The 13,877-nt window shown below is 41.4% G+C and overlaps 3 protein-coding genes across 7 annotated transcripts in view; 1 reads left to right on the forward strand and 2 right to left on the reverse strand.

Moving 5' to 3' along the window:
- The window catches only part of HSD11B1 (hydroxysteroid 11-beta dehydrogenase 1), a 54,446-nt gene extending 51,412 nt beyond the window's left edge, over positions 1-3,034 (reverse strand). Inside the window, exon 1 of the mRNA XM_079107524.1 lies at positions 2,801-3,034. The gene's annotated coding sequence lies outside the window, so the exon portion shown is untranslated. The remainder of the gene's footprint in view (positions 1-2,800) is intronic.
- LOC306642093 (UPF0739 protein C1orf74 homolog) overlaps positions 1-13,877 on the forward strand; it is a 122,737-nt gene that overhangs the window by 99,890 nt on the left and 8,970 nt on the right. The window lies entirely within an intron of this gene.
- Positions 10,407-11,435, reverse strand: G0S2 (G0/G1 switch 2). The gene is made up of 2 exons (XM_079107527.1): positions 11,267-11,435; positions 10,407-11,109 (listed from the first exon to the last, which is right to left on the reverse strand). The coding sequence occupies exon 2, from the start codon at positions 11,076-11,078 to the stop codon at positions 10,767-10,769; it is 312 nt and encodes a 103-aa protein (XP_078963653.1). The 5' UTR covers positions 11,079-11,109; positions 11,267-11,435; the 3' UTR covers positions 10,407-10,766.

The raw sequence follows: 13,877 nt of genomic DNA on the forward strand, positions 1-13,877 counted from the left end.
CTACTTTTACTCTCATCTCTCTCTCTGTTTGCTGAGATTCCTGATCCCTGAGACCCTTTCTGGGCTCCTGGCTTCTTGTCAACTTCCTATCGCGAGCACTTGGGCTTCAGCAGGCTCAGATTTGCTAAGTCACTGATCATTTAGGCATTAGCTTTCCATCTTCAAAAACGGTGTTGACTCTTCTCAACTGCTGCTGTCTCCCTGTTCCCGTGTTCTCGTTCTCTTTGTCCTTACAGTCCATAGCATGAAAACTCTTCTACTGGGATCTGTGTATATTGTAAGGAAGTAGAAACTAATACGTTTGTTCAGGGAGCTACGTTTAACCCCAAAGAGGCTTTTTTGAGTGGCCTGTCAGGCTTGAAAGCAGGGGACTTTTATATTAGTGACATCTTCTATTTCCCCCACCCCCCATCCCCTGCCGCCCCAGTTATCCAAGAGGCAAGGGCATAGAAATGAGACTTTATTAAATGATTTTAAAAGAAGAAAGAGGGGTATTTCATTTGTTCATCCATCCACCATTCTTAAAATAAGGTGTTTGTTAAGCACTAACATATGCCTGAAAATGTGCTAGGTGCTGGAAACATAAAGGCTAAGTGATACGTGGCATCTTCCTTCAAGGAGATTGTAGTTAAGTGGAAGGAAAGTAGGCAAGGGAATCAGAGCTTACAGTGGCATGGTAATGTACTATATTGAGAGTGCACAGAGAGTGCCACAGCACAAAGAGTGGGACATTCAGAGAGCCCAAGTGGCAGGAAAGACTTCTGTGAGGAGGTGACCTTGGAACTGAATTTCGAAGACTTAGTGTGACTTTTGGAAATAAAGTTGAGTGAAAGGCATTCCAAACGGAACTGTATGTATTTAGGTGAGGAGTCTAGAAACAGCATGACATGTCGGAGTAACCTCAAGTCAGTTGAAATGGCCAGAGCAAGGGCTCATGCTGGGGAAGGGACTAAGTTTGTTAGTAGTCACTTGGCTATAAATCCATGTTAGGCCAGAGTGGGACCCTGGGCCTACAATAAGACATCTGGAAATAATAGTATCTTATTACCTTTGTGAATGTGAGCAAGCTTAAAACAAACTTTTTAAATACAATTTGCAATACGAGGATAATACAAAGATTATAGAAAGAAATGAGATATGTAAAATACTGAATCAGTAATAAGAATAGAAAATATTCTAGTTTTCTCATGACAAACCTACCTTAAGTCTGTCTCCTAACAATAATGAAACAGATTCTAGAAAAACCTAACTATTAAGAAAATCTTTTCCTTTTGTCTGTTTCTGCCAGGCAAGGATAACTTGAGCATCTTTGAACTAAACATCTTATTCTGTCAGCAGTGGCAGTGTTTATGAGCTGTTGGGCATTCTGGGTACCTTCCTGTAAAGTTAGGGTGATTTCTTGAAGACCCCTGGATCAGGAGAACAGGTTCTAGCCTTCCCGCTGCCATTGACATATGTACGACCTAGAGTAAAGTCCTTCCCCTGTCTTGGCTTCAATTCCCTCACCTGGCAAACAAGAGGAATTAAATTAGATTACCTTCAAGATTTGTTCCAGCTCAGAAATTGGATTCAGGGAGCTTTTAGTTGTACTGAAATGAGTATTAAGACAGAGCTAGGGTTTGGGGATTTTATTTTTATATAATACTAAATAGGGAAAGGCAATTCCTTTAAAATCTTGGCAAGCAAGCAGAAGCGAGATTGTGCCGTCTCTCTTTACCTCTCCCACCCTCCTTTCAGCTTCCAGCTCTAATTAGCTTACGCAAAGCCCAAAGAAAAATACGGACACTAAAAAAACCCACTTTAAGTGTATCCCTCTGATATTGTTAAGTTCTGTGGGGAAAGTTGGGGGAACAGGACTCTTAAAAGCCAACTGTTGTGAAAACACATCATCACCATCTATAGATGTTTTCTGAAGCATGAGTCTAGCTATTTTAATCTCTCCGAGTGATTGGATCAGTAAACCGCAACCCTCTGGATGATTCTGCCTATTGACGACAAGAGGGTTTGGGTAAGTGGTAAGGGAGGGGAATGGCATTTCCTTTTCCTGTCAGGGTTTCTCTAACTCCCTGACCTGAAAGAAGTGCCTTGGAATTCTCTCTGAACAGTCCCTTTTAAGGCTAGAAGGTCAGTGTCCCGAGCAGACAGGCTGGACGGGGATTACGTATAGGTGGGCAGCACATGAAGCATTTTGATGGACAAATTTAGGCCTCCCTTGGTCCATTGAATGAGACTTCTTGAGATAAAATAAACCTTTCTCAAAGCTCTAGCTTTAAACATTAACAATATTAAATCAGCCAATGATTGAATGCAACAGGCGGATATCAGTACTTTTAATAATTTCCAAGCTAAAGCATAGGGTTTTTGTCTGTCATTGGTTTAATGCCGATTGAAAAAAAATGCTTATGACTTGGAATTTTTGTGTAATTCCAAAAGAACATGCAGACATTTTGTTATACCATCTTTGCAACTTTTTATTCCAACTTAACTTTCTGTCCCAAAATGATCAGAATGCTCTCGGTGCCAGTAACAGAAGTCTGGTTCCATCTGCATCTTATCATATCTTCCCTCCTACACATTTGAAAGCTCATCGGGCATTTCTTCTTCTTTTTTTTTTTTTCGACCAGCATTTGACACTGAAATTTCTTTTCTTTTCAACACAGCCCTCCCGTCCATTTCAATGAGTTCATTATTTCAACAGCATTTTTTTTGTTGTTGTTGTTGTTGAGGTCCTACTATGGACTAGGCCCTGACACAAATGGTGATACTATTACATATAATCTGATTTTTTAAAAAGTCTTACCTTGAGGTTTCAAATAAGTTTGACTTCTTCTTATTGATCTCCTTTTCTCTTTTGCTTCTCTTCTCTCTCTCCCTCCTCCTCTGCCTTTCCTTCTGTTTCATCTCTCTCTTCCTTTGTGGTTTCCCACTCTTTGGGGAGGGGCAGGATTTCCTGCTCAGAAGTTGGTTGGTTTCTGGGAGGAGTCAGAAGACCTGATTCGGGACTGAAACCAGCTGGTCTGCCACCTGATACAAGAAGGTGAAACCCAGGCCAAGAAGAAGGCCCTTATGCTAGGACGGAGCTGGCAGTCAGGAGGTGCCTGCAGGGGGAGCCCCAAAGGGAAGCCAGAGTGCGCCTGTCCTGGGCATTGGGCATCAGGGCTCCCCAAATGACAGAGGACCCCCCAAGCACCTCTGAATGGGAATACTTGGAAGTGGTCCTGGTTGCCCTGGAGACTTACCCATTACTATTGTTAGCTCTAAATGTGGGGAAGCATAGTAGGCAGAGCCCATGTCCCACCCTTAGCAGGTGCTCACTCTCAGATTCCTGGCTTTGCCTTAGAGGAAGTTACTGAACAAGAACTGGATTTGGGCAGGTTTTCCTACCAGGAGAGATTCTTGCAATCTGGTGTATTCTATGAGGCCTGTATGTTCAAATTCCTCTAAATTGTAAACTCCTTGGGAATTGCTTAGGAGGTTTTCTATTATGGTAATCGCAACAGCAGGGTGGAGTGGATGATAGAGGGGAGACACGAGTCTGCAGTGGAACCCATAAGGGGTAGATACTCCGTAAGTATAGACAATAATTCCACTCAGATCCACATCAATTAATGATGGAAGATCACATCTCAGTTCAGAGGTTTGAATTCTTCTGGATTAAGAAATGGATTATCGTACATACACATATATACATATATATAAAATACAATATATAATGCAATATATTTTGCATGTAACATACATACATATATATTATATATATAATTTACTTCCTTTCTTTACTTATTCCCTTATTCAACAAATATTTTACGAGTACCTACTCTGCTAGGGATAAAGTAGTAAGCTATGCTAGATAGAGTTTAATCCACATGGTTAAATACTGGGACCTCTAAGATTCAGAGTTAGGACTTTAGAAGAAGGACTAGAAAATAATTTTAGTCTGGTTGGGTGTTTTGGGTGTTTATGTCTCCTTTGGAGAAGCACCACTGGACAGATTTTGGATGGTGATCTTCTGTTTCTTAGCCACCATGGGATATTGGGTCTTTCAAGGAATCTTCTGCTTGCAATATCTATAAGTATTTCTACCAGTATGTTCCCAATTCTTAGAGGTTAGGAAACTTTTGGTCTTATTTTTATTTTTTTATTTTTTATTTTTTCTAGAGAATTATCTCAATTTCTAGCTTTGTTACTTTCTAAAGGTCTTTGAAAATGTCTAACTACATGGTGGATATTTTCTATGTTGCCAGGTTCCCATTTCAATTCATTTTTTTCTCTTTAATTCATGTTACCAATGAAAGGAAAATAGAGGGGGAAAAAAGGCAAATCTTTTCCTTTACTTCAGATATTGGGTCTATTTCAGAATACTCTTTGAAAGTTTTCTGAAGTCTCTTTTCATTTCTATGTAGTTTTATTATTTTTAATCTTTGTCCAATGTACCTGTCTTGGTTTATTTTCTGTTGCTGTACCAGAATCCCTGAGACTGGGTAATTCATAAGGAAAAAAAAAAAAAAAAAAATAGAAAGAAAGCTTATTCAGCTCATGGTTATGGAGGCTGGGAAGTCCGAGAGCATAATGCCTGCATCTTCTTAGCTTCTGGTGAGAGCTGTGTGCTGCTTCAACTCATGGAGGGTAGAAAGTGGAGGGGCAAGCAGGCAGGTGTGAAAAAGGCAAAGGAGGAGGGATAGCTCTGCTTTAACAACCCACTCTGGTGGTAAATAATCCTGTCCTGAGAGAATTTCATTAATCCTTCTTAATGGCCTAATTGCCTCTTAAAGGTCCCTCCTCTTTCCATCACCATAATGGCAATCAAGTTTCAACATGAGTTTTGGAAGGGAAAAGTCACATTCAAGCTATAGTAGTTTCTTTAGAAGAAAGATTTTGAAATTGCTTTTTATACTGAATTTTCAGTTTTTTTCCTTTTTCTTTTAAGACATTTGTTCTTCCTTTTATACAACTGGGCTTTTTGTTTCTTTGTTTGAGACAAGGTCTCACTGGGTTGCCCAGGCTGGTCTCAAACTCCCGAACTCAAGCTATCTTCCTGTCTCAGCTTCCTCGTAGCTGGGTCTACAGGCATACACCACTGCACCTGGCTTATGACTGAGTTAGTAAATTCATTCTTTCTTTATTTCATCTCCTTCCTTTCTATCTCCCACCTTTTTCCTTTTTTATTATTATTATTATTATTTTTTTTTGTGGGGTGGGGATTGAGCCCAGGGCCTTGTACATGCTAAACATGTGCCTGCCACTGAGCTATGCCCCTAACCTAAATTTTTTTCTTTCTTACTCTGCTACTTTTAAACTTTTTTTTTTTTTTTTTTGGTAGTGGAGGGAAAAACAATGGAACCAGTTGATAGGGATCTGTAGTTTAGAACAATAAGTACAGTCATGTGTCACTTAGCTGCAGGGATACATTCTGAGCAATGCATGCTTAGGTGCTTTTATCATTGTGTGAATAGCAGAGAGAGTTCTTGCGCAGACCTAGGGGTCTAGGTCAATCACCATCCCGATGCTGTGGTAAATGAGATGTATGAGGCTGCTGCTGGTGTAACATGGAATACTATTTTATAGTCAATTTTTAAAATAAGTAATCATAGAAAGTATTGCATACTGTCTATAATTGTATGTGCTATATTCTTATATAACTGGAATTGCAGTAGATTTGTTTACACTAGCATCACTACAAACCTATAAGGTGGTAGGGGATCACTAAGCAATAGAAATTTATTAACTCTTATAATCTTATGGAGCCACCACCATTGTATATGTGGTCCATTATTGACTGAAATGTCATTATATAGCACATAACTATATCTAATAAAATCCTGCACTGTGTCTGGGCCTGGTAGCACATGCCTGTAATCCCAGTGACTCGAGAGACTGAAACAGGAGGATTGAAAATTCAAAGCCAACTCTAGCAATTTAGCAAGACCCTGCCTCAAAATTGAAAAATAAGAAGGGCTGGGAATGAGTTTTGTTTCCTAATGACTCTGGCATACCTCTAAATTTATTAATTTATTGATTTTGATGTGACAAAAGTTCTACATGATGGCCATTGCTATTTTGACTCAAAATTTTGCCCTTTACTGAAGTAAGTGCAAGAGTTAGGACCACAGTACAGTTTTATATGAGAAACAGTTCTTTGGGAGTAGGCTACAGGTCTGACATTGAAGAAATTAAGAACAATAAGAGAGGCCACTGAATAGAGTGTGTGCCTATGAATGGTATCTTGAGTTCCCTTTCTAAGCAAAAAGGCCATTAACTCAATGACCTTCCAATCCTTGACCCTGGAATATAGACTGAAGGTGACCTTGCACACATTCACAGGACAAAGAGTGCTCTCATGAAAGTTTTGTAGGAGACTCACAGCTGTTCATCAATTGCCTTTTCCTGAATCAGGCACTAGTCTTTTGAATCTCCATGGTTACCCTGGAGGACCAGTTTGTGTTTCATTGGCAACTTATTGGGTCTATATTTCCATCCATTCCCTATAGAATGCTCCATTATTTAAAAATAATTTTTTTTTTTAGTTGGCAATGGACCTTTATTTTATTTATTTATATGTGGTGCTGAATTGAACCCATTGCCTTGCATGTGCTAGGCAAGTGCTCTGTCATTGAGCCCCTCCATTATTCATATATAAGAAATAAGAACAAAACAGAAACACACAAAACCAGACTTTATGTTAGCTGGGCGTGGTGGTACATGCTTATAATTCCAATGACTCAGGAGGCTGAGGCAGGAGGATTGTAAGTTCAAAGCTAGCGTCAGCAATTTAGCCAGGACCTAAGCAATGCAGTGAGACCCTATCTCTAAATAAAATATAAAAAAGGGCTGGGGATGTGGCTCAGTGGTTAAGCACCCCTTGGCTCAATCCCCAGTACCAGACAAACATCATGATACAGACAAACAAAGAAAATCAAAGTGAGCAGTAGGGGAATGAGCAATTTAGTAGTAAAATAAATTAATCAGATGGTATGCCTCCAAAGCAAAAGGTTTAATGAACTTTCACAAACTATCTTTTAAATGCATCTCAGAATGTCCATAAATTCACAAAGAATCATACTTGAGCTAGCTAATGATATACTTCCCACATAGAATGTCATGTGATCTTATAGAAAGACCTGGGTCTAATTACTGAGTAATTACAAAGGTCTGGGTATAATTGTTTACCAGAAAGTGCACCCATAAACTAAAATTTTCTAATTTTTTTAAACAAAAAATGGGAGCAAATGATCTTATACAAAGATTTGCTTGGTTACAAATTAAACAAAAACAATAACAACTCGAATGAGACTGGTCAGGGCTCAGACTATTGTTGAGATCTACTTACCTGGGAATAGATGTAAAGACAAATAGAATTTGGGCAGAGGAAGTTCAGTCAGTTACCTGTTGATCCTGGAATACTGCCAAGCAGTGGTCTTTAAAACAATCACAGTAGACCCCTGTAGAATTGTCAAAGAATGATGAAATCACCACTTAGTGCCTGAGATAAAATGTAAAAGGTGAATTTATAGCTTATTATAGGAAGGTGAGTTTTGCTGCTCAATCTCTCTGAATAGGGAAGACTGCTGATCTTGTACAGGATAGGGATTTTGGAGAGCATGAAGATTAGAGATTGGTGTATTTTCCTAGATGTAAGTAGATTGACATCATCTGCAAAAGCATGACTGTTGGTTTTTTGGCATATTGAGATATATATTAATGGTGTGAGTCCATTTTTGATTGGTCAGCACTCATAAGTGATTGCCCATATCTTGGCTTGTAAAAGCTTGTTAACAAGTGGGTTGTTATTGATTAAGCCAAAGGGTTTTAAACTGGTTCTGTTACCATGACTAAAGAACAACCAAACTTTTCCTAAGAACGTGGGAATTTTTTAATATTCTCAAAATTGATACCTAATATTCATTTTCATAGGGTATAGTATGAGATAGTATCTGATCTAGTATGAGATTGTATATTTCCTTTTTTTTTTTTTTTTGAGATAAGTTCTGGCTAAGTTGCTTAGGTTCTTGCTAAATTGCTGAGGTTGGCCTTGAACTTTTGATCATCCTGCTCAGCCTTCCAAGTTGCTGGAATTCCCAGTGTGTACCACCATGTGCAGCATAATTATATATTTATTATATGAGTAGGTCAGAGTTTTGTGGTGTTTTATAAAGGACAAGATAACTAATAGGTGTTTCACTATGATCAAGGTTGAGAACTTTGTTTTCAACCATTATGTTAAGGTATTTTATGGAAAAGCATTGGTCAGATGAGCTTAATCCTTGTTTAGTCAGATGAACTTAAATAATAATGTTAAAATATGATAATCATTTTAGTAATAATAATATTGACTGTCTACTATCTATTAGGTACTGTTTTAAGGACTTAACATGTAGTATCTCATTTAATCTGCAAAATTATCCTTTGAAGAAGGTAGGTAGGAAAGAATATAAATAACTTAAGGCAGAGTTTAAGTGAAATTTTCAAGGTTTTAGGAGATAGCAAATAGGGGAGTCAGAAGTCAAACCCAAGCAAATCCAGGGGTTGACTTAACTTCTTTGTTTTCCAGTCTGACAGATTGCAACATGTAACAAATCACCCACTATTTCTTTTATCTGTACATTCTACTTCTACTAAGAAGGAATTCATTTGTTGTAGCAGCCCAATTACAAGCTCTTGTTAGCTTTAATTGAGCTTGTAAGCACTGAAAATTTCTGGGTTTTTAAAATACGATCTGCTGCTAAAATAAGCCTTCCTAATTCTGTGGTCATGCCATTGACTTTCTTGGACCTAATTCTATACCATATCTTCTTCCTTGTTCAGTTTCAGTTGGTTCATATCCATGCATGGTTCCAGCCTGCTATTTTGAATCCCGACTTTTCTCCTAGTGCTGTGTCACTAACAGAACTGATAAGCACACCTTCTGTCACCTCTCCTACTTGTTGATAAAATTGTCAAATAAACTAGGCCCAAGGACAATTGTTTGATTGCAACCCGACATAATCTTATGAGACCACATCAAAACTTTGATTCAGAAAATATTAGGATACCAGTGTTCATGCTGGGTAGCTTAAGAAATTGGTAGAGAGCAGAGTTGGGAGCAGATCACTGAGGCACTGAAACCCTGCAGGGGAGTTAAGTCTGGTGTTTCTAAGCCAAAGAACAGGAAGATGAAAGGTATTGAGGGAAGACAATCTGGCAGTGGTTGGGTTAGGGTGAACATGCTTTAGAGTGTAGGCCATGGTTTGAGGTTTTGAAAGCCGGACGAGGTGGTGGTTGAATGGGCAGAGGAGTATAGACATAGAAGATGCATTTTGAAATGGAAAGATTTGATTGGATGAATTCCTAGGAAGGTTTTGGACATTTAAGGTTAGGCCCTGCCTTAAAATAAGGTTAAATTTCCCATTTAGTAAACAGGAAGAGCAGTGGTGTCATGGACGTTATTTTCCTTTCAAACTCCCAATATGTTTCTTTTTCTTGATTAATCTCAACACATGCCTATTACTCTTTCATTTGGGGTGATAAGAATAAATATTAGGGAGAGCTGGTATTTGATCAAATCCAGGAGTGTTGGGTGGAATTTGAGCTGGCAGAAACAAATAAAATGCAGTGTCTTTATGTGTACAGGGATGACTGGGGGTCAGTTGAATCACAGGTCTGGCAAAACTGCACAGCTTGATAACAAAAGTAAAGTGTCTGTCCCTAGTTAGGGTTGGCAACATTAACGATTCCAGGGAGGAGCATCAAGCTGTGCTCAGTCCCCTGGCTACCTCTTTGCTGGGTCCTACAGAGATTCTGAGATAGTTCTTATCAGAGCAAACTGGTTCCTGGAGGAAGAGGACTCAGGTCTGTGACAAGCAGTATTTTCTTTCTAACCTAGAACTTCTTACCAGAATTTAAGTTCCTGGGGAGGAAGGCTGGGTACAGCAATACTCATCTGATAAGGTATTCTTGGGAGCCTGCCTCTTATTCTGCCAGGTAGTTTTCTTCTTCTCCCAGACTTCCACCTTTTCTCTCTCTTTTCATGAAAATACAATTAGGAAGAAAAAGGTATCAGCAGTCATGGTAAGGAACCCCAGCACACAAGTGTAAGGAATAAACAGTTTTTTGTTTGTTTGTTTGTTTTTTCTTGCCTTGGAATTCATCAGTTATCTCCGCAAGCTTTTTCTAGGTCAGAAATTGATTTATGTTCTGATTTTAAATTACTTCTGGTGGGACTTATAAAAATTTCACTTCCTATCCCTAATGTGAAGCAAAAATGAGTCCTCAATATGAATGAGTATATAATAGCAGTATCAGAGTCCCCATGAGGCCAGTGTCATAAGCTGTGCAGTGCACAGTACTCAAGGAAGACCTGTCACCAGCATGCCCACCTTCCATTCTGCCCATTCCAGGTCACCCCATCTTTCAGGAATTGGTTTATGAGATATAGTATAAAACATTTTTATTTCAAAATGCAAAATGGTGTTCACTTTAATGATAATAAAAATAATAATAGTATAAAAAGCATTTCTCTTTCTTCCCTAGTGCAAAATGATATTCTCAGATAGCTTAAAGATACAGAGTTTTGGACATATTATCACAACGCAGTACTGCATAGCAGCAAAACTCAATCCCAAACTCTTTTTGGTGGATCCGCTTTTTTTGGTGGCAGGTCAGTTCTAGGTGTCAGTGGCTTCTCTCAAAGGGCACATGGCTCCTCTTCTCTCCCATTTGAGTCAGGATCTGTCTGTTTCTTTCTTTCTCTGTCTGTCTCTCTCCCCCTTCCCTCTGCTGGACTGAAATTCCTAGGAGGCATGCTGCCGGTGGGAGTGGGCCCGGCTACCGAGAAGGGCCTCTTGCTGCTTGCCTTTCTCCGGCAGGGCTTGCCTGCCGAGGGCCTGTCGCTCACCAGCGCCCTGCCCCTCAGCCACCACTGCTTCCTCGCCCCGCAGACGGCTAGCGGCCGTGAAGGGGCTGCACACAGTCTCCACCAGGCCCAGCACCATGCCGAAGAGGGCCAGCACGCTGCCCAGCACGTACAGCTTCACCAGCTTCCCTTTGCGCTTCTGCGACATCATCTCCTTGGCCAGAGGAATCAGCTCCTGGACCGTTTCCATTTCGACTCCGGGGTCTCGGGGTGGGAGTTACCTGCAGCAGAAGCAGAGAAGAAAAGGGGGAACCTTTAGCCCCCAAAGGTGGCTCCAGCTTTCCGGTCACCCCTCCCCTCCTCAGCTCTCTGTGGTAAGCCTCCCCGGGACAGGGCGCCGGCTCCTTGGCCGGGACTCTGTGCCCTGGCGGGGTTTACCTTGGTGGCGCAGCGTGAGCAGGGGTGGCGGCGCAGCGATCAGCGCGTCCGTCTGTCGGGCCGGCCTCGGCGTTCTCCTCCTTTTCTGCAGCTGCAGCTCTTCCAGATGGAGACTCTGCTGCTGGCACCTCGTCAGCGCCCCTGGGCCGCTTATATCTTTTGCGGGAGACCCGCCTCCTGGTTTTCTGGCCCGGGCTAGCGCTGCACAGGCCAGAGAAAGGAGCGGGAGGAGGAGGAAGAAGGGGAGGAAGAGGGGGAGGGGTGATCCCCGCAGAAACCTGGCGGGAGGTGCCACGAGTTGCGCACGCCCTGACTGTGTGAGCTGCGGAACCCTGGACAGGGCCACTGCGGCGGGCTGCGCGGGAGGGCAGGTCTGCATGCCAAGATCCCCCGCCCGGCGTGTGCCGCTGGAGGGACCTAGGGCCCTGGAGGTGTCCGGGTACATTTCTGACATGACAATTTCTTAGTGTATCCAGGTACTGAACAGAAGAAAACAGGTCACATAATGGATAAATCAGTATGTTCTTACACTATTCCTTTCCTGCCTGTTTTTGACTTTATTCAAAGGTGCCTGCATTGCTGGAGCCACTTAACAGAACACTATTCATTGAGGATGACTTTAATGCACAGAGGTAGGGGTATGTGTGTGTAGTGGGGTGGGGGTAAGTCCCTGTACCTCCAGGGTGTTTCTGTGGAACAGCCATTAAATCCAAATTGTCCTCACTCCCATTTGAAAAATGACAACTTCATTAGGGGAGGCAAGCATGGAAGGGGCTGTTAGTAAAAATTTGCTTCTTTAGAATGAAAATATTTTAATAATTCTTTGCCACCTCCCTGGATCTGGGGATACAACTTCAATGTGCTCCCTCAGCTGTATCATAGAAGCAGTAGAGGGCAGGAGGGGGTGAAGTAGACAGGTCGGGTAAGAAACCAGGGTGGATAATCATGGAGACTTGAGAATATAGGATTAATATTTTATCCCTGCCTCCTAGATAGCATATTTGCCCTAGTCATAGCATGGCTTAGATAAATAAACATATTATATTGTCCCAGAGCTCTACTTATAGGATAATCTAGTTTCATTCTTAATGATAATAAAGGACAAATTAGCTCTAGATCATGATTTTCAACCTATGGTACTGCACCTGTGTCAATTTCATTGAAATATTCTCAGAATTGAAAATTGGGGACTTAATGGGTTAATTTGACTAGGATTAAACATAATCCGCTGTGGTGGGTAGGTTGGGTTCTCATTTAGCTTTGATTATCGATATACCAGATAACTCTCAAAATGGAGGGAAAGGAGAGGTGAATAGGCCAAAGGACTTTAAGAGGGACAGGGAGAAGCTGAGGGAGCAAGGGGAAATGGCATTGGCTAGAAAATTGTAAAGGTCACTGATGCAATCTCGCAACAACCTTCACAGTCCGTCTGGCTGAGCCCTGGTAGCTAAAGTGGAAAGGGCTGCCTTACTTGGGTGGTCTGAGGTATTCCCCCGGACAATTCAGTCAAAAAAGGCATAAATAACAACTATCTTTTACTTTGGGTATTAGTAATTCAGGTGAGGATTTGTGGATAGAGATTGGTCAATGTTACGTATAAAATAGCTAATTTAAGATTTGCATTTTAATCTGTACACATGCAGTCAAAGTGACCAGGGTCCAAATGGAGATCACCCCTCTAGGATTGTGTCCCCTGATTATTGTTCTTTTAACCTAGACTGGCAGGAAAATTCTGTAACAAGGATCAAGCCAAGTCTTGGCATTCTCTTTGAATCTTCCTTATAATTTCGGAGCATTCCCCGAATAACTGGCAGGAATGATTGGGGATTGTTCCCAGTATTGTGGCTCCTGGTTTTCATTCTGAAGGTGAGTCAGGCCAGCTTCCAGCCCCAAACTCTGAAATGGGGTAGTAAGCATTTCCTGTGCTTCTGTAACTCGAAGACGTAAACCATACTTCTTTCACGGTCAGCAGGCTGTCATTTCCCTGGGGTTCCCCTTTTGTGTGATTTCCTGTGCTAGAGCACACACCAGTTCCCATGAGCTTGTCTCTTTTCCTCTTTGATTGTCTGAATTTGACCCCCAGGTAGCCACCCCCATACCCCACCTTACTGGGCATAGGGTACAAAATGCCATGGATTAAGGTCACAGGGAGATTTGGTGTTGCTGGTTTAGGTGGTAATTGAGGATCAGTAGAAGGTCTTGGGAGTAGAAGGCCAGGGAATCCAGGGTCAATTCATGCCTAGGAAGTTTTGAGCATGCCTCCTCTTTCTGAGCAGGGAAAGAGGACCCAGTTCCTGGGGTGGCGGGGGTGTGGGAAGTTAGGTCAGGCTTGGGAACCAAACAAGTTCTTTCATCTGGCTGACATCACTTTTAGAGAAGTAAAGCATGTGTTGCATCACATGACAGGTTATGGCTATGAACGTCAGAGCAAGTCAGAGGGTGGCCAATCATTCCATTGGCTCAGGGTTGAGGGATTTTCTGAGATGCACCACTTTCAGTGTTAAAACTGAGGTAGTTTTGAGCACAATGGGACAGTTAGTCACCCTACCTGTATTAGTCCATTTTTTGTTGATACCACAGACTGGTTAAATTTTTTAAAGATAGAGGTTGC

The sequence above is a fragment of the Sciurus vulgaris genome, assembly GCF_902686455.1.
Source record: "Sciurus vulgaris genome assembly, chromosome: 12".
Lineage (NCBI taxonomy): Eukaryota > Metazoa > Chordata > Mammalia > Rodentia > Sciuridae > Sciurus > Sciurus vulgaris.